Raw genomic sequence first — 21,269 nt, 5'->3', positions numbered from 1 at the left:
AGTGTTCATACATAGTGACGTTCCACATTTTTTTTTTTGCTTCAGCCCCACAATATTTTCAACTACTCACTTGTCATTTCAAATGCTGGAACGCTCCAGAAACTACAGCATTTCCTGCAGTCCTGAGCAACTGGCTGGGAAATCTACAAAATTTTCCCAAGCAAAATTGGCATCCAGTGAACCTAAAACTGCAATTCTCTCTGAGCTGTGGGTGTTGGTCTTGCCTTGTCCATGTTAGTACCAGTTCATAATGCAAAACTGACCTGATGCAAGGAATTTAACTGCATTATCCAGGACCGATCTTAATATTGCTATTGAAAAAATGCATTTTAGTGATTTATATATCCTCAGTTAAATCTGCAAAGGCCCTTCATTACTTTAACTGTAATTAGTGTGAAAAATAATTTGTACCAGAGCAAGTTTAGCATCTCACTCCACTGTGCCTTCTTGTAAGCATTTCCCAACATCCCCCTCACCTTCTCACCCCCTGCCTCTCCCTCCCCCCTACACACAAACAGCCCTCACCGATTAGACCCCCCTGATCTTACCAATTCCACCACTGCATGCCCCTGCAACTGCATGATGGGAGACTTTGGGCAGTCCAGTCTTTCAGTGAATTATCTTGCACTGCTGCGTTACTTTGTAGTTGGAGCTAGATTGTGTAGGCCCGTCATTGGGTTTCCTTGCAAATGTTTTTTTCTTCCAGCTACTTTGCTACCCTTCAAAGCATAAGTGAGGTGTCTGTCTGATAGTGTATAACTGAAATGCATTGCTAATAGGTAGACTAGGCCACTTGTGCCAGATGACGTCTCACTCATTGTAAGTTACTGCTGTAGGATTTGTTACTTCTTTATGTTTTTTGTTAAGTGGGTTTCATCAAAACATGCAATTAGTTGGACAGACCCTTACTATAGCCAGTATATCAGAGGAGCAGTATATGTTTAGCATACTTCTCAAGATCACTTTCTTAATGATAGATAAGAATTCTTTGAGGAATGGGTGCCTAGCACACATTTGTTAAAATTAATTTGACTGGCCATTTATCCAAAAGTCACACAGCTTTGAAACCATCCAGGGGAAATTGTGATCTGCAGCGTGGAGTACGTCATTCACTTCGGAACTTAAAAACAGGAGTCGGAAACATATCGGAGAGTGCATGTGGATATGTTATTGTGATTTGAGTCATCCCCAGGAAAATATTTAGAAAGGCCAAGGTTAGTACATGGAATACCATGTTGCAGGAAATAGGAAAAAAGTTAATATCTTAAAAGGATGAGGTGATCAGCTACAAGAAAATGGGGAAAGTCTTTTGAGAGAATTTGTTTTGCAAGAACTGTTTGAAATACAGCCCTGTTCATTGTAAGAGAAACAGATTGTCATTAGACTTGTTTTTTTTCACTTTTAGTTAGTTCTTTTTACTTTTTTGATGTGCAGACATTACTGTGAAAAAACACTGGACTTTGAATTATTTCCCTTATGATTTGTTGATTAAAAACTGTTCTCTATCCACCCACCTGCTGAGAAAATTACAGCCTCTTCCACTGGAAACATACAGCATTGCATCCATGCTCAAAATTCAGGAGTTGCATTACAATAATTTCTGCACTTAAGAAAGGGGAGAGAGGGTGCAAGAAAGAAGAGATCCTTTCAAAACCAATGCATGGAAGGATGTTATTTTATGTGTGTTTATCGATCCCTATCTGCATGCAGGGGAGGGCTGGTTGATTCTACGCGGTGCTTGCTCTAGACTGCTCTGTGATACTAGTCTGCTGTTTACAACTAGCACGCTTTCTATACACTTACTCACTGTTTTTTCCAATGTCCAATGAGTTGATATGCTGGCTCCTTCCTGATGGCTAGATGGGGCCTAACCAATAGGAAATCCCCTTGCTTGGTGGAGTTTGGTTTCCTGCATTGTGAAATAAATGCATTTTAATCTTGGGGAATAACACTATCACTGGAAACTCTCTGCTTACATCCCTGATCATGCTTTTTTCTTTTTTCTTTTTTTTATTCCCTTTGCAGTCCAGCAGATTAGCGTTGGATGCTATAAATATCCATGTCTGTCAGTGGGAAGCTTTCAAGGCTTCAGCCAGCAGTGGCAGCTCTTATTTTGGAGTGCAGGTCTTAGCCATTCCTCTTACCTAAATATGTATGTTACAATATGAACAACTAGTAAGTCACCCTGGTAAGGGAGACTGCTGAAAATATAATTACCACTTCTTGAAGTCAGCTACACATGAACAATTTGCAGTCCTGTGGAGCAGAAATCCAGCAAGTATGTCATGTGTATCAGTTTATACAGACTGGAAACAAATGCACTTTTCTGATCAGTAAAGCAGATTTGTTCAGTTAAAACCACATGGATGGTCTGCGGGTCTTGAGGGTTGCGGCAGGATAAGGTTTTTGAGCCTAATGACCTCTGAATGAACTGAACCTGCTTAAGTCAAATTGGTTCCAAGTCTATAAAAGTAATGACCAGGAACCTGGTGTGTTGTGTCCCTGCAGGACCAGGGCTCACCTTTCTGCCGTTAAAGAGCAGGATGCTTCTTTGGCTGAAGCGCAGTTCTGAAGAATGGCTGTGACAATGTAATAATATTAACACCACCCCCTTTCCACGGGGGCCTCATGAAGGGATTCTTGGTGCATTTTCTCCCCCCATGTTTAACCCTTCCCCTTTCCTTTCCAGAAGTGTGATTTGCTACTGTTTGTTTTCCTCCTAAAGTGCTTAATTTATTAGAAATGCACGTGTCCCTTGTGTATTTTAATGTATTGCCCTGTAGGTCACGTGATGCACATCACACAATTATGATGCACAGACCACTATCACCACTAGGCTTCTTGTTAGTTGTACAATTAATGATCAGTACGCAAGTGGTAGGAGTTAGGGGACACTACAAAGCCTCCTAGCTTATGATTTTATAAGTGGCCCACAGAAGGTTGTATTAGGCATTACCATTTTGGTAGTGGGTACTTTCTTCTCTCCCCCCTCCCCTCGCAAAACAGAAGGCTGCACCCTCATGTCTCTTTCTTGTTTTAATAAGTTCCTGCTGGAGCCCTAGTCTTGACCCGTTGGCTCAGACCAATATGTGACCCTGTGCCTTCATTAGACAGTAGCTCGGGGGGAGCATTTGGGCATGTGTGGCGAATGATCACAGATAGGACGCGGTGCTGTCTCCTGAGCTGGCCCAACCTGATGTCTTGTGGCTGATTGTTAGGAGATGCTGCGCTGCGTGTGGAGGCACTTCCTGAGTGTCCTGAGGGGGCAGTCGGGGACGCTGTGCTACACCTCCAGTCTGCTGCACACCCTGGGCTCTGTCACTGTGAGTAGCATCCCCCGGCTTAGAAACGTTCCTATTCTTGTATTATGTTTCCCACAAGTTGTAGAAGCAATACTTGAAGCAAATTGTAAGTTCTTCATCGCTAGAGCAAGAAATATGTTCACTGAAGTCAGATCGAAATCTGGAAATCTCTCATTTAAAGTGTTCATGTTGTGATTAAACATTATCTTTGGGGTCACTTGTATCACTTCTGCAGGGATTGAGGAGGTGGAGAGACGCACCTCTGAATCTAATCCTAAATTTAAACTAGTAAATATTCATGCTTAAAGCACATCATTCTGAGATTGACTATGTGAATTGTAGTCATTAGAGCCTAAACAGGCTCTAGACATGTAGTCAAGGCCTAACAGAAATTTCAGTTCCTAAACCTATGCGTAACCACTGCAACACATACACGTCCCCTTGGGAGTGTCCTGTTTAATTAGATTTTTAGACTGTGTGATAAAAATTCAAACCCAGGAAATGTAGTCTCTGAGCTCTAGCCCAGGCCTGGCTCTAAGTCCCTGAGTCCGCTGGTGGTTTTGCTGAGTGTGCTGCTGTGCTGTGCAGGTGCTGTGCTGTGTGGACAAGCAGGGCATCCTGTCCTGGCCCAACCCTAGCCCAGAGACAGTTCTGTTCTTCAGCGGGAGGGTGGAGCTGCCGCATGGCAGCCAGGAGGACCTGAAAGACGACCTCTCCGTGGGCTCCTTCTGCCGGCTGGATGGGGAGGAGGAGCGAGACGAGGTGGGCGCATGGCTTTGTGGTAGATGGGAGAGTGCACTGGGGCCACACTTACTATGTCACTAATGCGACACAAGACACTGGAGCTGCAGTGGCCATTATTCTCAGCGCTCTTTCTGATTTTGGATTCAATTAACCTGAAGAATTAAGCTCTGCTAAAACCGTAGCAGAAATTAGTGGTATTCATTTAGGGTTTCCCCTTATCTGACTTCACGGCCTACTTAGCAGTATTTCATGAAAAGACCAATTGATCTGACTCTGTTCTTCTCTTTATTATGTGCGGTTCGGTTGCTTTTGTCATGTTCTGTGCAGGCTAATTAAGTTTATTCTAGTAGTCTATGCCAAGACCTCTGGTGACATCACTTTCTGGAGCAAGCTTACACCCCTACCCCTGAAACAAATTCTCTCTGTCGCTGTCTCTCTCACTGTACACCATAGAGTCAAGATTAAAATGTATATTATATATTTAGATGTTTGTGTGACTATAGTATTGTTTTATGAAATAACTGATCATTAGATTTGAAATTGCTCTAAGCAGTTCACATGTTTAGCCCTGTTCAGTGTAATCTCTGCCGAGCAATAAGTGAATGTCAATGTCTTAATTTAGCTTAAATTGATCACGGTGGAGTCCGTGGCATAACTGGCCAGTATTTCAGTACATTGTGGGGTCACAGTGAAGCGTGATTAACAGGTAGTGCAGCGTGAGCACGCTGGGTCCTCCACGATTAACAACACCAATTCAACAATCCAGGTGACTAAATTTAGAGATGAGGTTATAAAATCTGCTCTCATCCCTCACTATGCCTAATGCCATCATCTTTGCATTGTATCTAATGTATTCATATTTTTGTTCTAGTTAGTGATTTCAAAGACCCACTCTAACCTGGATAACAGGGCAGGTCTGTGTCTGGCTTTTTAAGTCATCATGGCGTTAATGCAGGCCCTGCTCTGTCCTCAGGCCCAGGAAGCAGATGCCCTCTTATGTATGCCCGCTCTGGACCCCCTCCACAGCGCCCCCGAGCCAGAGCCCAGTGAGACCTCGCATGACACGGCACGCTCCTCGGAGACCATGCGCCCCCGACGCCCCCCACCAGACACCCGGCGCACCAAGCACCCCTCCGGCTCCAACGTCAGCTTCAGCCGGGACACTGAGGGGGGCGAGGAGGAGCCCTCGCAGGTACAAATCCATACTGCGATGCTGAGCAATTAATGTCTGTAATTGTTTTTGAAAATGTGGTGTTAATTTATTTTCAAATCGCTCAGAGACTTTCAAATGTAAAGATGGCCTTTAACATAAATGTTGGCTGGTAAACCTCCCCCTGGAGCAGATTGGAAGGGACTGATTACTTAATTAAATACCTGCCAGACTAGTTAATATAACTCTAGTCCAGTGAAGCCCACAAAATGACAATCCCAGTGCTGTGTTGGTCTGTAGAATGGAAGCAATTGAAATGCTAATGCTCCCCACTAATTGCACCATAGGGAAAAAAAACTGAAATGTTACTGCCTGGTGATGGCTCTCCAGAGGGCCACTAAGAGAAGGTTGAAGACACCATTAAAAACCCCATGATTCATTGTTGGAGCCACACAAGGGATCCTGGAGAAACCGAGAGAGGATTAATTTGAAAGATAAATCAGCTTTAACTATGCAAGACAACTTGTCTTATCTTCAATATTAAGAGTTAAAGGTCCATGTCGGATGTCCATGTAACTCAGTGATGACACAAACCCATAAGGATCATTCCCCTCCCTATAGTGGAGATGGGTTTAATGGCTATATAGTTGCCTGGAAAACCACAGACATGTCCTGGAAAAGTTCAGGCATTGATCAGGGGATACACTCTGAGCCTGATTTTATAATGTTTTACTGTCATGCTTAGTTAACTCTCTTTAGCTCTTTATCCTAATTAGGAAACAAAACTCAATAAAGGTGTTAGGTTTTTGAAGAATGCTTACTGTTTGCTGATTGGGGGAGTGTGTGTGTGTGTATTTCAGTTTTTTGGGGAGAGCGAGGGCCTGGGCTGCGAGGCAGAGGACTTTGTCTGCGATTACCACCTGGAGATGCTGAGCCTGTCCCAGGACCAGCAGAACCCCGTCAGCATCCAGTTTGACGACTCCAACTGGCACTGCCACCTACCCAGTCTCAAGCCGCTGGGCCTCAACATCCTGCTGAACTTGTGCAATGCCAACGTGACTGAACAGCTCTGCCGCTTCTCCGACCACCTGTCCAACATGGCATTGCAGGAGACCCACGGCTCTGTCCTACCTGTGCATGTGCCCTGGGGGCTCTGTGAGCTCTCCCGCCTCATAGGTACCAGTCCCCCCTGCTGCTTGGGCTTCCCTACTCAATCCCAACACTGCTCATGTGCTCATGTGTCCTGCAAATTGCAAACTGTCAGGGATTGGTAGCAATAGATTTAAACATAGGTGTTAAAACTTTAATGTTATTCACTTGGTCCTGATCGTTTTCAGATCACAATTTGGGTATTTTTCTTTCCTGCAGTAACAGGTCAGGCAAGACACTGTACCCAATTAGCAAAATTAAAACCTTTTTTGGTTGGACTTCTCACTGTGCCACCTTAAAGGTTAATCAATCACCTTTTAACATTTATATGTCCAGACAGATGTGATCTACCAGATCCTTCATATCCTGTGTCTCCAGTGTGCCCATGTTTTATTTTTTATTTTTGTGGCTGCAGGTGTCAGGGCTGTCTGTGCTGTGTCCAGGCCCCCCCTTACCTATGTGTTTGTGCTTCAGGGTTCACCCCAGGAGCCAAGGAGCTGTTCAAGCAGGAGAACCACCTTACCCTGTACCAGCTGCCTTCGGCCGAGGTGGCCAAGGATGCGCCTCGGAAACTGCTCCACTTCACCAAGAGACAGCCACCCATGAGCCACCTTATTAGTCTTTTCGTCCGTGACACCACTACTAGTGAGCACCTCGCCCCTCCTGCCTATTACAACTCAAGACAGTCGATGGCTCCCTCCTGCTCTCTCACACACCAGCTCCCTGTCTCTGTCTCGCATCTTCTCTCTCTCTCTCTCTCTCTGTGTAGCTGTCTCTCCCTCTGCAAATCACTCATTCCCTTGTCCTATTACTTCCCTGTCTGTATCTGTCTGTCACTGTCATACTCTCTCCTTCTCTGTGACTTTGCTGCTTGCTCTCACTTAATCTTCCCCTCTGTCATGCTCTATTATTCACCTGCTTTGTCATGCTGTTTGTTCTGCTGTCCCACCCCCTTATTCAGGTTTACAGGTTTCTCAATTCCATTTCAATTCAATTCAATTCAAGGGTGCTTTATTGGCATGACAAACAGTTTCGTAGTGTTGCCAAAGCAGTTGATATTATATACATACATTGAAAAATAATAAAAGGTAAGAAAAAAAAAAAATGAAACAGTAACATTATAATTTATAAATAAAATCTTAATAGACATGTACATTTACTTTATTTATAGTTATCAGGTTACAGCTGGTGCTCATGTATGTTTTCACAGTGAGCCCCTCAGGCTGTGGCAGGTGGCTACATATTGGGTGGCCAGGGGGGCTGTATGTCCCTCCCCCAGGAGGATAGCTTTTTTTTTTTTCATTTATCAATTCAGAGAATGATTTTGTAATATTTATGAATTTATTAAAGAATGTGTCCCTTAATTTGGCATATTTATTGCAGTGGAGGAGGAAGTGCATCTCTGTCTCGACCTCTCCTGTCTCGCAGTGACCACAGCGCCGCTCCTCTCTGGGCAGCCAGCTCTGCCTGTGTTGGCCCGTCTCTCAGGCCAGGCTGTGGTCACTGAGCCTGTACTTGGTCAGGATCCGTCTCTGCTTCGTATCTCTGACAGTGAAGAGATACTCTGCCAGGGTGTATTCTCTGTTTAGGGCCCGATAGCAATCCAGTTTACTTTGGGATTTGGTTTCATTGTTCCAATGTTCCAGATAGGAGGTTTTGGTTATCTTTATGATTTGGTTGACTCTAATTGGGGGCAGGTAAGCAGTGCTGACCTGAAGCTGGTCTCTGTTCGCAGTATTAGCGGGGGTCAGTGCCGTGAGCTTCAGGGCCAGCTGACTCAGGGGACTCTTTTCAGGGCTGAGCTCTTGGGTTTGGAGGGCCTTGTACTGGAGTGAGTCTGTCTCACTTTTCTTCAGGTGCATCCAGAATTTCAGTGCTCTTTTCTTTATTTTAATGAGGGTTGGGAAGCGGCCTAATTCTGCCCTGCATGCGTGGTTTGGTGTGTTCCTGTGTACCTGCAGTATGTTTTTATAGAGTTCAGCATGCAGGGTCTCTATTGGATGTTTGTCCCACCTAGTGTAGTCCTGTTGACTGAGTGGACCCCATACTTCACTACCGTACAGCGCAATGGGCTGGATCACACTGTCAATTAGTTTGAGCCAGATTTTGACTGGAATAGTAATTTTATAGAATCTTCTTCTGATTGCATAAAATGCTCTTCTTGCTTTGTCTTTGAGCGTCTTCACTGCCAGGTTAAAGCCCCCTGACGCACTAATAGTCAGGCCCAGGTAGGTGTAGTGTGAGGTGTGTTCTAGGGTAGTGTTATCTAGCGTGAAGTGGTATTTGTTTCCCTGAGGTCTGGCCTTTTTTGGAAAATCATGATCTTTGTCTTCATGTTTACTGCCAGGGCCCAGGCCTGACAGTACTGCTCTAGTAGTGCCAGGTTTTGCTGAAGCCCTTGCTCTGTGGGCGACAGCAAGACTAGGTCATCTGCATAGAGCAGGAATTTGACTTCTGTGTCATTTAGGGTGAGGCCAGGGGCATCAGACTGCTCCAACACCGTTGCCAACTCATTGATGTAGATGTTGAACAGTGTTGGGCTCAGACTGCAGCCCTGCCTCACTCCCCGCCCCTGAGTGAAGAATTCTGTTCTTTTGTTGCCAATTTTTACTGCACATTTGTTTTCGGTGTACATTGATTTTATAATATCATAGACTTTACCCCCTACACCGCTTTGAAGAATTCTGTAATAAAGTCCCTCGTGCCAAATGGAGTCGAATGCCTTTTTGAAATCAATGAAACGGGCAAAGATTTTGCCTTTACTTTTTTGGTGGACGTGTTTGTCTATGAGGGTGTGTAGGGTGTAAATATGATCTGTAGTGCGGTGATTTGGGAGGAAGCCAATCTGACTCTTACTCGGGACACTGTGCTCGGTAAGGAAGGCCAGTATCCGGGCGTTGATGATACTGCAGAACACCTTCCCCAGGTTACTGCTCACACAGATGCCCCGGTAGTTGTTAGGGTCGAATTTGTCTCCACTCTTATAGATTGGGGTGATCAGCCCCTGGTTCCAGATGTCAGGGAAGTAACCAGTACTGAGGACCATGTTGGAACAATTTAAGCACAGCCTCCTGCCGTTGTGTGCTGCTGTGTTTGAGCATCTCAGCGCTGATGCTGTCCGGGCTGCAGGCTTTTCTGGGTGGAAGTGCCTGTAGCTTTTTAGATAGTTCGTGTAGGGTGATTGGAGAGTCAATTGGGTTTTGATTATTTTTAATTGATTGTTCGAGTAATTTAAGTTTTTCCCTGGTTTCAATTTGTTTGTGTGTCAGATCATTTTTTTGGATATCTTTATAAAGGTTTTCAAAGTATTTTTTCCAAATGGTTCCGTTTTGTATTGCCAATTCTTGTTGTTTTGTTGAATTTAAATTGTTCCACATTTCCCAGAACTGGTTTTGGTCAACAGATTTCTCTGTCTGTGAGTGTTTTGTTTGTGTGTTTCTGTTTTTTTATTTTTAAGGGTGTGTTTGTAGTGTTTTAGGGTCTCACAGTACTGCTGGCGTAGTTCTGTGTCTTGTGGTTGATGATGTTTTTGATTGGATAGGTGCCTTAAATTTGTTCGTATTGATTTACACTCATCATCAAACCATGTCTCTGTGTGTGTGTGATTCTGGTTGGTCTTTTTCTTTGTCTTTTTAAGATTTGCCATTGTGGCTGCAATTTGATATATTTGATTGATATCATTTATGGCCAGATTTAGTCCTGTCACGTCAGGTTGGTAATGTGAGCTGAGGAAAGTGTTGATGATGTCTGTTATTTCTGTAGAACTGATTTCTTTGTTGAATTCCTCTGTGCTGTTTGGAGCCCATCTGTATGTTTGATGAAGGTTATACAGCTTACTGGGCTGTGTCTGTGTGTTGCTGGCCTGACTTCTTCTTTTCAGGAACACTGTGATTTGGTTGTGGTCTGACAGGGGGGTTTGCTGCCTGACAGTGAATGCACTGATGAAGGAGGGGTCCATGTCAGTGATGGCGTAGTCGACTACACTAGTCCCAAGAGCTGAGCAATACGTGAACCTCCCTAAAGAGTCCCCTCTGATCCTACCATTAAGGATGTACAGGACCAAGGCTTGGCAGAGATGCACTAACTCTCTCCCGTTCTTGTTCACCGCCCCGTCGGGGTTGTTCCTCTGGGTTGTGGTGGGGGTGAGGTACAGAGGGGCCTGGCCGAACACGTGGCTGTTTCCCTGTGTGTCGATGCAGTCGGGCTCGGTGCCTGTCGGGGCATTGAAGTCCCCACAGAGCAGCACATTCCCCTGGGCCTGGAAATGGCTGATCTCTGTGTGGAGGGTGTTAAAAAATTCCTCATTGTAATAGGGGGATTCAGAGGGGGGGTATACTCTGCACACAGGTATATATAGTTCTCACACTGGGCTATTCCCTTCTTAATTTGAAGCCATGTGTGCGTTGGGCCCTGTTTGACTGGGCTGATGTGGTTGGCCAGCTCCTCTTTGTACCACACTATGATCCCCCCAGAGTCCCTGCCACGCCGCACTGTGCTCAGTTTAATTGAGGGCACAATAACCTCCCTGTAGCCCGGGGGGCAGTGTGTGGGCACCTCTGCACGGCACCATGTCTCCAACAGAACTATGATATCTAATTTCTTAATGCTTTTAATGAATTCAGGGTCTGTGCTCTTTAGCCTGAAAGCCGAGGAGTTCAGGCCCTGAATGTTCCAGCAGCTTACTGTAAATTAGCTCATTTTAGCTAACATTGTACTTGGTGGAATAAAATGCCTATCAACAATACAACTTTTTAATCTAAGGTTTTGTTTAAACTAGAATTTCAAATATAATAATTATTAGTTTTATGTAAAGTATGGTTACATTGTATGTACACAGGTATTTATTTTTAATTATTTACAAGTGGGGTTGTCCGTCCCTACCCGAGTGCTCTGGCTCAGCTCAGCAGCCTGGAGCAGAGGAGGCTGAGCAGCTGCTTGATCTCCCCCAGCTCGGTGGGGGCCGGAGGGGCGGCCTGGGTCAGGGCTGCGGCGTAGCTGAGCGGCTTCTGATGGGTGCTGTGCCTGGCGCTCGTGGGGTGGGTGGGAGGCTGGGTGATGGGGGGCTGGCCGGTGCTGCGGCGTCGTGGTATGTGTGCTCCAGTGTGGGGGGGTTGTATGTTTGGCTGGCCTCTGTTGGTATTGCTGTGTGGGTTTCTCCCTCTCCAGAATTCTGTCACTGAGTTTTAAGATTTAAAAATGTTCTTATTTAAACAAGTATATGGAAGTTTTTTTTTTTTTTTTTATTGGCATATTTCCATACCCAGTACAGTACAGTGAGAGCAAAACAATTACAATATACTACTTCACTATTGAATAGAACAGTTTTAGGTGGTTTTAATACCTAGAAACACACTAAATACCATTAAATAAGCCTTGCTCCTGTCATTCTTATTCCGAGCCTTCTGTACCCTTCTCCAGATAACGTTCAGATGCTCTCTCACGGCTCGGCTGACCTCATCCTGGAGGCCTGCACTGATTTTTGGGATGGCGCCGATATCTACCCCCTCTCCGGCTCTGACAGGTGGGTGATGCAGGCACAGGTTGAATTCTGTCAGGATCACAGAAAGAGAACCCAGAACAATGTGGACTGTGGATTCTGAGTCTTCATTTTATTTCTGGAGAAGCAGTGTTTTTGGGAACCTGCAGGAACTGCTGAATTTACCCTGAAAGTCCACTGAACTGAACCAGTGTGAGATTTTGAAAGGAACTGCTTACACCTGAGATCATTTAGGATTGCTATTGCAACTTATGCAACCAAGCTGTTTTTTATTTTACTTATCTTTTATAATACATTTTCTGCAGATTTCTGGAATGTTTTTTGCTTGGAAGTGAAATGATAGGATCTGTAGCTAAATGGAAAACAAAAAAATGCATTTTAATTCCACACTATAAGGCAACAAAAGGTGAGAATTTTAAAGGAGGTGCATACTTTCTATAGGCAGTGTGTGTGTGTATGTCTATATATATATGCATGTATGTGTGTGTGTATATCAGAATAATATCCCATAGTGCTTCTGTCACAGCACAAGAACTTCTGCCTTAGGAAGATGTTTTGGAACATGTGGGGTGCCCACTGCTAAGTGTTTCCCTCACTTTTTGCTGTGCTGATCTTGCAGGAAGAAGGTGCTAGACTTTTACCAGCGGGCCTGCCTGTCCGGGTACTGCTCAGCCTTCGCCTACAAGCCCATGCAGTGCACCCTGTCTCCGCAGCTCAACGGCAAGTGTGTGGAGCTGGTGCAGGTGCCTGGCCAGAACACCATCTTTACCAGCTTCGAGCTGCCCGGCACCACGCCCATCAAGCACGGCAGCCGCAGGAACAGCTGGAGCTCTGATGGTAGGCACGTGGTGAGGTGGTTTCAATGACAAAAACAACCCTACTGTTTGTAAAGTAGTCAACCATTGAGGGGTGTCCGAACATGATCCGACATATTGTCCCATACACCCACAACTCTTAGTGTAAAATGGGACTTCCCGTTTTCTTACTACAGCTTGCACTTTATTTCCAATACAATGGCAAACTGTGTTGATAGTGGTGTCGTCTGACTTTTCCCAAGCACTGGAAAGCCTTATGAATACCTGAATATTGTCTGCTCAAAGTCTGTTTCACAAGCTTCAGATTTTGTACATTTTTTTGCCTTGTCTATGTGTAGCAGTGAATACATTGATTTTCTAGTCATCTTGATTGTGGGTACTGTGTGTTGATGCGATTAGTATTTGTTTTGTGTCGATGTACTGATGCTGTGCCCTTTCCCCTGTGTGTGTGTGTGTGTGTGTGTGTGTGTGTGTCGGTCTGCGTGCAGAGGGCATTGGGGAGCCGGTGGAGCGGGAGGACTGCGTCCAGGCGCTCAGCGGGCAGATCTTCATGGGCATGGTGTCCTCGCAGTTCCAGGCACGGCTGGACACGGTCCGGCTCATCGACGCCCTGGTCAACGCCTGCATCCGCTTTGTCTACTTCTCCATGGAGGACGAGCTGCGCAGCAAGGTACCCGCCCCACGCACCGCGGTCTCGGCCAGGGTTCTGCTCTGTTCACAGTACATAAGCAACAGTAACCTTGGGTCATGCACCCAACAAGTAGAAAATCACAAAGACAAATTAAAGACAAAATTGGATATCACAGGGGGAAAACAAAATATGAAATAGGAGGTTGCATGTCTTTTAGGACGAATACGGTATATGTATTTTCAGGCTAGAAATTACAAGGAGAGAGACAAACAAATACATGCATCTGATCTGACCACAAACCTAAGTATGGGACATCATTGAAAAAGTGAAAAGGTTAATGTGCCAATGGTCTGGACACATTGCAAGAATAACAGAACAAAGATGGACAAAACTAGCTATAGAATGCATCCCAAGAAATGAAAAAAAGACCTAGAAGAAAGCCACAGAAAAGATGGGAAAATGAGAGATGATGATTTGCTGGCATGGCTTGGAAAAGACGCTGTACATCAATAGAAGTGGAAATACCTTGGGGAGGCCTTTCCAGCAGTAGATCGATAAAGGCTGATGATTATATATATATTCTATTCAGTTGTGTTTCTGTTACTAGAGAACTTATTTAGAGTTTTAAGTCACAGGATACTTAAAACAAGGAATGACACTCTGATCTCATCAGTAGTTTGCCTCCTGTTACTGTTCTTATCAGCATTTTCCTGATTAGGAAAAGGATTTAGTAATTCTTCTTTTATAGCTGTTCCTGCCTAGGAAGTACATTTGAGTCCAAGAGTGCTTCTCTCTCAGTGCTGTTGTCCACCATTGTCTGCAGGTGTTTGCAGAGAAGATGGGTTTGGAGACAGGCTGGAACTGCCACATCTCCCTGACACCCAACGGTGACGGGCATGGCTGTGACCTGCCCCCCTCCAGCCCCAGCCATGCTGGCTCCCTGCATGATGACCTGCACCAAGGTATTTGCTTACTGCCCCCCCACAGCAGGGCATTTGTGGGTCTGCTCTGAGATGGGCGTCTGTCTGTGTGTTTGTCTGTCTCACTGTCTTTTCCAATCCTGGTAGGAGATTTGCTGAGTGAGGGCTGAGTTATTGTAACATACATGTAACAGGGTATCTTCTCGCACAAAAGGATTGCAGGAAGTCCCAATGAGTGGTCTTAATTTGAGGATCTGAATATTTTCATAAATTAAAAAAAAAAAAACTGCTGGATATACACTGAATAAATATTGTAGCAACATTGAAAAATCGGGCCCTGAAATGGCTGTGTGTCCAGCATCTGAACTCTGTCTGTTTAATATTTAATCTAGGTGTATATCCATCTGTCTCTTCCGTGTGAGTTGGGCATGCGTCGGTCTCTGTCTGTCTCTATGTATCTATGTCTCTCTGTCTCCCTCTGAGTTGGGTGTTTGTCTTATTGTAAATCTAGAGCTGGATTAAATCAAAATTAAAACCTGTACCTGACAGCAGTTCTATTTATTAGAAGAAATAAGCATTTGAGAACATAAAATGCTGCCACTTTCTATTGGCAGGTATGCAAAAATTATGCTTTAATCCCATAAAATCAATTGAAGATACAATATTTAGGATGCCAAAGAATGTCCATCATGAATTTTGGAGTCAGGGTGAAAAGGATCAAAGGTTAATTGGGGGACACGCTGTTTAACAGAGTGGAAACCCTGCTCTGGGTTTGTGTGCGGCTGTCTGCTCTTTGAACTATAAGAATCTGTGGCCCTGAAGCCTCTGTCCATCTCTGGTCCCGGTGTGGGCAGACTCCCGGGACGAGGCTGAGGGGCCCCTGCTGCTGGAGGAGGAAGGACACTCGGACCTCATCAGCTTCCAGCCCACAGACAGTGACGTGCCCAGCTTCCTGGAGGACTGCAACAGGGTAAGCTGGACAACCCCCCCAGCAGCTCATAATTAACTATTGTTTAGGTGTTAGGTTCCAATACTTACATTTGGTTGATTTGCCTTAAGTTTGGAACAGTGACCCCATTCAGCCTGTTGGATATATTTTAATCCATACGTCACAAGCCAGCAAGGTTTAGGATAGGCCTGTGTGTGTTTCTTCATCGTTTAACCTGTGATTTCAACTAAAACATCAACAATGTCATCCACTCACAACATTGTCTTTATTACAAGCTACAGGAGAATTTAGAATGTTACTTGTTTTTCTCTTGTAATTTTACTAGCTCCTACAACACACCTGTTTAAAATTAATTAATAGAAATAAACAGCCCATAAAGAGGTCAAGCAGTAGTGTTTCAGTCCAGATAGATGAGCTACAATCTCAGCCTCTTCCTTTGAGGGTATGACAGACACTGCAGTCAGCTGGTTCATAGTCCAGCAGCAGGAGGGAGAGAGCTGCCCCCTGCTGGCTCCCCGTGTGGCAGTCTGTGTCACTGTGTAAATTAGTCAAATTAGTTTGCCTGATTTGACAACGCCCTGTAAAATCTGCATTATACTGTTTCCCTGGAAAGAATAGCATTATGTTAGAGAATTTAGCTTCGCTGAAGGGGTGAAGACGGTTTGCAGTCCATGTAAACCGCAAAAGTGCCCAAAATTGACATGCAAAGTCCTGTCACTCTCTCTCTTCCAGGCCAAACTGCCACGTGGCATCCACCAGGTCCGTCCCCACCTGAAAAACATAGACAACGTGCCCCTGCTAGTGCCCCTCTTCACAGACTGCACTCCTGAAAGTAAGTGCCACCCCTGCCCCTGCCTCTCCATGCACAGCTGTAGCTGTAGGTTACACACTGCCAGGGTGTTTCACATCCTCCTAGAGATCTCGCTGTTTGATTTCTTTAAACATGGAATCTTTACTGGAAACAAGCTTAAGAGCAGTTAGATTCAAGCTGGTTGGCATCTCCTAGCTGATGCTTCACAGATTTGTATTCACTTGTCTTTTGAAGGAGCACAGAGTCAGTTTCATATACATGTCTTTGTGTAAAGAAGCGTTTCCTGATGATTTGAAGGTTTTAGGCAGTCGGTCAGGCAGTCACAGCTGGTTATTCAGTTCACTGTTCCAAGCAGGCAGGCAAGGAGCAGTCTGTTAGTTTATTTATTTTTTATAGGAAACTGCTGCCAGAGCAGAAGTTAATTGAAGAGTAACACTGGTGTCTCTTGTTATTGATGCTAATATTGATACAAATCAGTGGTAAAAACCCCTTCAATATACAAGCTTTGATCCCTTCCTTTTCTAATCACCACATTCCAAGTACTGACTACTGATTCCCAGTAGAGGGTGTCAAAGGGCATGCCGGCTCTGTGCTGGTGCTGACGTGTGCTTGTGTGTTTGCTGCAGCCATGTGCGAGATGATGAAGATCATGCAGGAGAACCGCGAGGTGACCTGCTGCCTGGGGAGCTCGGCCAACTTCAGGAACAGCTGCCTCTTTCTGCAGAGCGACGTCAGGTGAGGAGGCACTGAGGCATGCACCCACAGAAAGTCACCCAGTCAGCCAGTCAGAGTTTGTTAGTTTATTTATTTTTATTTACCTTTTAATTTGCTAGGATTACACCTTGTGCATAAGTGAGACCTATCCAGGAAATTAAGTGTAAATGAACATGATCTGTGAAGCAGTTTGCCCGCTAACCAGTGTGTGTGTGTCTATGTGTGAGGACAGCATTGCGCTGGATCCCCTGTACCCCTCACGCTGCTCCTGGGAGACGTTCGGCTACGCGGCCGCCAACAGCCTGGCGCTGGACTCCGAGGAGCTTTCCCCCCTGCGGCTCTCCGGCCTGCTCAACGGCCTGGCCTGCTCCGCATCCTTCCACCAGGAGGAGAGTGTCAGCATGGTCAAGCTCATAGAGCAGGTACCTCAGCGTCACACACACCTCCTGTATACAGACTGAAATCGCAGCACTGTTAATGAAACCAGACTCATAGATCATCACACACACATCCTGACACAAAATGCAGTACAGTTTCAATCTGGTCGATTATACAGTTGGTACATTACCTCTGACAAACATAGATAAGGTACCGATGTTGACATGTGACAATCCTGAGTGCCCTGCCTTGTTAATGGTCACGGCACGCCATTGGTGAACCCTGATATAAACCAAAGCAACCGTGGCAATGTCAGCCAAGTCTCTGAACTGCTGTCTTATTGCATTGCATGCAGAAGCCTAATCATTGTGCAGTAGCTCTCCGCTCACGGGTTGGTGTGTGTCTGTGTTCTGTCCCAGGCCCGACACACCACATATGGCATCCGCAAGTGTTTCCTGTTCCTGCTGCAGTGCCAGCTCACCCTCGTCATCATCCAGGTGAGTGTGCCATGCTTTTCGGGGGGTTGCATTGTTGTTCATATGGATGCATTGGTTTGGGGTTTAATAAGGACTTGGCTAAGGCAATGCAACTGGAAATGTCTTGATTTAGAATACATGTTATTGATTATTTCCTCATGAAAGTGTAATCATTGAAGCGTCTCCATCGAACTTGGGACCCTGAATCGGTATAGATCTCACCCATGCTGCACCACTTGATTGCTTTTAAGGAGTGGCTGTGTTCACTTTATGCAGCCTGGGGAACGTTTGAGCTTGGCCAATTCTAGCTCTTCAAATAAAGAGCTTTATTGATCACGTTTGTTTAGGGTTGTACATCCTCGTTTTGAATAATTGTGAGGAATGTGCAGGGGGGGCATCAGGCCTTGTAACTGGGCAGTGTCAGCTTTCCACTGTGGCAGCGCTGGTTGAAGCGGGCAGGTGAGGTCACCACCATGAAATTGAAGCCTCAGGATTTGACTGTACGCTTATGAAACAGTCACCGAGCATTCTTAATCAATCCCGCCTTTTCAAAGCAGATGTGCCAGCCGAGAGCTTTGAAGTGCGACTCTGTGTTATTGGCAATATAACTCGCTGATCTCACGGCCGAGACAAGATAGAGGGAATAAATTCCACCGGATTTAGCGTCTCTGTGAAGAGATAGCAGGGCTTCAAGGTGTGCACCATTTCCACTTCAAAACTTCACCCTAGTTATTTAGAGGGGATATGAAAGGGCTGTTGATATGCCTTTTTAAAAGACTAGTTGCCCAAGAGCGAAGCCTACACTGCTAATCTGGAAATCAGATCCAGTAGGCACCAGAAATGGCTGATGTAACAGTGCACTGCATTTTTCTGGGTAACCCATCACTGTCTACAACTGTGTACACCTTCTGTCAGGCATACATGCTAACAATGTGGCTGATGGAGTTACAGCAATTTCCCCCAAAACTTTCTAGCTTCTAGGTATCATCCTACTTGAAATATAACTTTTTTCTTCGTTTTAGAACGGTTTCTAAGACCATAAAAGGACTTATTAATGCATATGATTCTCACAAAACTCTTCGTGTCAATATGTACACTGTGCGTTGCACCCAGATGTCCCGATTGCAGTCTGAATTTCTGACATAATATGGTGGAAATGGAAAAACTCAAGACCAGATCTTATAGGCATCATTACATTATATACTGACTCTAGTATGCCACAATTAGTATATATGACACTTTCACACACACTCATTATAAACACGAGTCAAGACTCCCCTGTGGAAACACTTTGTGTAACTTGCTGCAACACTGGAACCATGTAATGTAGTTCTGCCTTACAATATCAGTGCCTGATTGCACTGGTAATTGAACAGTTGTGATAATGATATTCAGATGCTGCTTTCGCTTGTGGCGGGAAAAACGTTAAAGACGACTGATGGCTCTGTTGTCTTTACAGTTCCTGGCCTGCCTGCTGCAGCTCCCTCCTCCCATCAACATCACTGACATCCTCTGGCTCTCCTGCTTCTGCTACCCACTGCTCAGGTCAGACAATCAATCTAATCATCTACATTTAAATCAGTCCTGTCTATCTTTATAATATCAGGCTCTTTCTTGAAAACCAAGCTTAAGCTTTATACAGTGTCTGGATTTAACCCAGATTGTTTTCTCGTCCACTGGTGTCGCCAGAGTAGTTAATTGGTAATTGGTCAATGGGTGGATTGGTAATCCATGTAAAATCCACAGAGAATTCGGGAGATCTTTCAGTAAGAAATATTCTGTAAGAGTTAAGAGTGCTGGTATTGTATGGCTTTGTATTTCGTTTATAACGTGAGATTATAGTGTGAACACGTGTGCACTTCACACTATAAGACTCCAGAGCTGGAAAGTCATCTGAAGGATTAAATTAATTTTCACAAGCAGAACCTCGTCCATCCCAGACGCATGTTAAAAGAGTTCAGCAGCTCGGCATGATCAAACACCCGCGTTGCCAAAGGCACGGTGCGAGCCAGGGTTTGGGATTTTCTGTCACAGTGAGGTGTGTAGTGCTGTGCTGACCAGTGCTGTGTGTGTGTGTGTGTGGCAGTGTGTCGTTTCTGGGGAAGCCACCGGACAGCTCTGTGATGACCGTGGCAACGGGGAAGAACTTGGATGCCATTCCCAGGAAGGTGAGACCCCCTTCCTCATCCCACTGCATTCTTGAACTTTTGTACGTAGTTGGGGTGTACATTTTTTAATCGAAATCGAAGATCGATCAGATCGAGCGTTTCATTTCGACCATTGAAATTAAACACAGGGTCGTGATTGATTTATCTATTTATTTATCTACCTTTGCCAAACCAATATTAATTCAAGTATCAGAAAAAAAAAACGACAGCAGACGGTACATATTTCTGCATGTGTGCATTTCTCCTACTTATCCATTCTTATATGTCACTAAAAATTTGATTTAAATACCTAAATCGGCTGTGAACTCCTCAAATGTAATACCTTATAAACACTTCATGCGGTAGGATATACTGAATACAATATAGCCGACAATCTGGGCTTTGTAATAAAAATAAGTGATTGTGAAAGAGTTATAAACATAAACATGTTGATTCCTGAAACGTGATTTTCAATAAGTCATATGTTATTGTCATTAATTAATGTATTGGCAGATTTGCAACTGCTATAGCGATCGTGTGCCTGCCCTGTGATCGGCTCACCTGTTTGATGCAAATTATTTTATATTATAGGGCACTGTAGTATTGAAAAGCATGTTTACTGCACTGATGTACACAGCTGTGATATAGCATAATGCTATAGGCTATGTAATATTTCATGCAAATTTTATAACTAGTTCTATGTTTTATAATTGTCTTCTAAGATATGTACATACCGATTTATATAATGTATTGTGTAAAGTTTTTTTTTTTTTTGTGTATGTATATGTGCACGTTTTGATACACAGTTGAAGAATGGCAGCTGATACAGCCTGTCTGCCTGTCCCCTGATCGGCTCAGCGAGTTTCCAACGTTCCTTGGAATTCAATTATGAAACTTCGTGCAAATCTAGAACTACTGAAAGTCTATTAAAGTGCGTTTCATAAGCACTTACTGTTAACATTGTTATTGTTAATTTCCTGGCTGGCAGTGTTAAAATAATTGTTTGATTTTTATTAAAAAAGGTTATTAATTTGAAGACAAGTGTGTGAAGAAAAATAACAACTAGATTCGAAAATTGAATCAAAACGAAAATGTGTGGAATCGTTTCACCACTAGTACGTAGTGTAGCTTTACAAACTGCCTAGGATCCCCCAAGTGTTTGCCGTCTTTGTGCAGTGAGATGCCCCACTTAAATGTCTTGTCAGTGTTTCTTCGGAGGAACTGATTTTAGACTTCTGATATCCCACTCTTACATGACCTATATGCAGCTCTCCAGTACCAAAATAACACAAATGCCATTTTTTTTTATGAATGTCAGATACTCAGTGGGCTGATTTATTTGACAGTTATCAAGTACTGCCAGGTGATTGTTATTTTGAATTGCTGCGTGCCGGAGGAAAGTTCAGGAGAATTTCACAGTTCTGTCTGTGTGCACACCTGCTACAATGGAGTTCAGCTCTTCTTGCTGTATAGTCATATAGTCACTCATCTAGCATAGACAATGTGTAAGAGTATCTATCAGGTCACTTCATGCTGTCCATAGTGGTTACTCTCGAACCACAACAAATGCAGCAGCAGTCATACCC

The 21,269-nt window shown here is 44.4% G+C and overlaps 1 protein-coding gene across 1 annotated transcript in view; it reads left to right on the top strand.

The window, feature by feature from the left end:
* Positions 1-21,269, top strand: part of tmem94 (transmembrane protein 94) — a 51,965-nt gene that overhangs the window by 24,542 nt on the left and 6,154 nt on the right. The window contains exons 12-27 of the mRNA XM_066704850.1: positions 3,219-3,323; positions 3,891-4,064; positions 5,020-5,238; positions 6,057-6,372; positions 6,820-6,990; positions 11,764-11,866; positions 12,462-12,679; positions 13,146-13,327; positions 14,112-14,250; positions 15,063-15,178; positions 15,890-15,989; positions 16,595-16,703; positions 16,915-17,104; positions 17,480-17,557; positions 18,996-19,081; positions 19,623-19,704. Coding sequence (XP_066560947.1) covers positions 3,219-3,323; positions 3,891-4,064; positions 5,020-5,238; positions 6,057-6,372; positions 6,820-6,990; positions 11,764-11,866; positions 12,462-12,679; positions 13,146-13,327; positions 14,112-14,250; positions 15,063-15,178; positions 15,890-15,989; positions 16,595-16,703; positions 16,915-17,104; positions 17,480-17,557; positions 18,996-19,081; positions 19,623-19,704 — 2,388 coding nt within the window. The remainder of the gene's footprint in view (positions 1-3,218; positions 3,324-3,890; positions 4,065-5,019; positions 5,239-6,056; positions 6,373-6,819; positions 6,991-11,763; positions 11,867-12,461; positions 12,680-13,145; positions 13,328-14,111; positions 14,251-15,062; positions 15,179-15,889; positions 15,990-16,594; positions 16,704-16,914; positions 17,105-17,479; positions 17,558-18,995; positions 19,082-19,622; positions 19,705-21,269) is intronic.

The sequence above is a fragment of the Amia ocellicauda genome, chromosome 5 (genome assembly GCF_036373705.1).
Source record: "Amia ocellicauda isolate fAmiCal2 chromosome 5, fAmiCal2.hap1, whole genome shotgun sequence".
Taxonomy (NCBI): Eukaryota; Metazoa; Chordata; class Actinopteri; order Amiiformes; family Amiidae; genus Amia; species Amia ocellicauda.
Note: the sequence above shows the minus strand (reverse complement) of the source record. Positions and strands in the feature narration are given on the sequence as shown.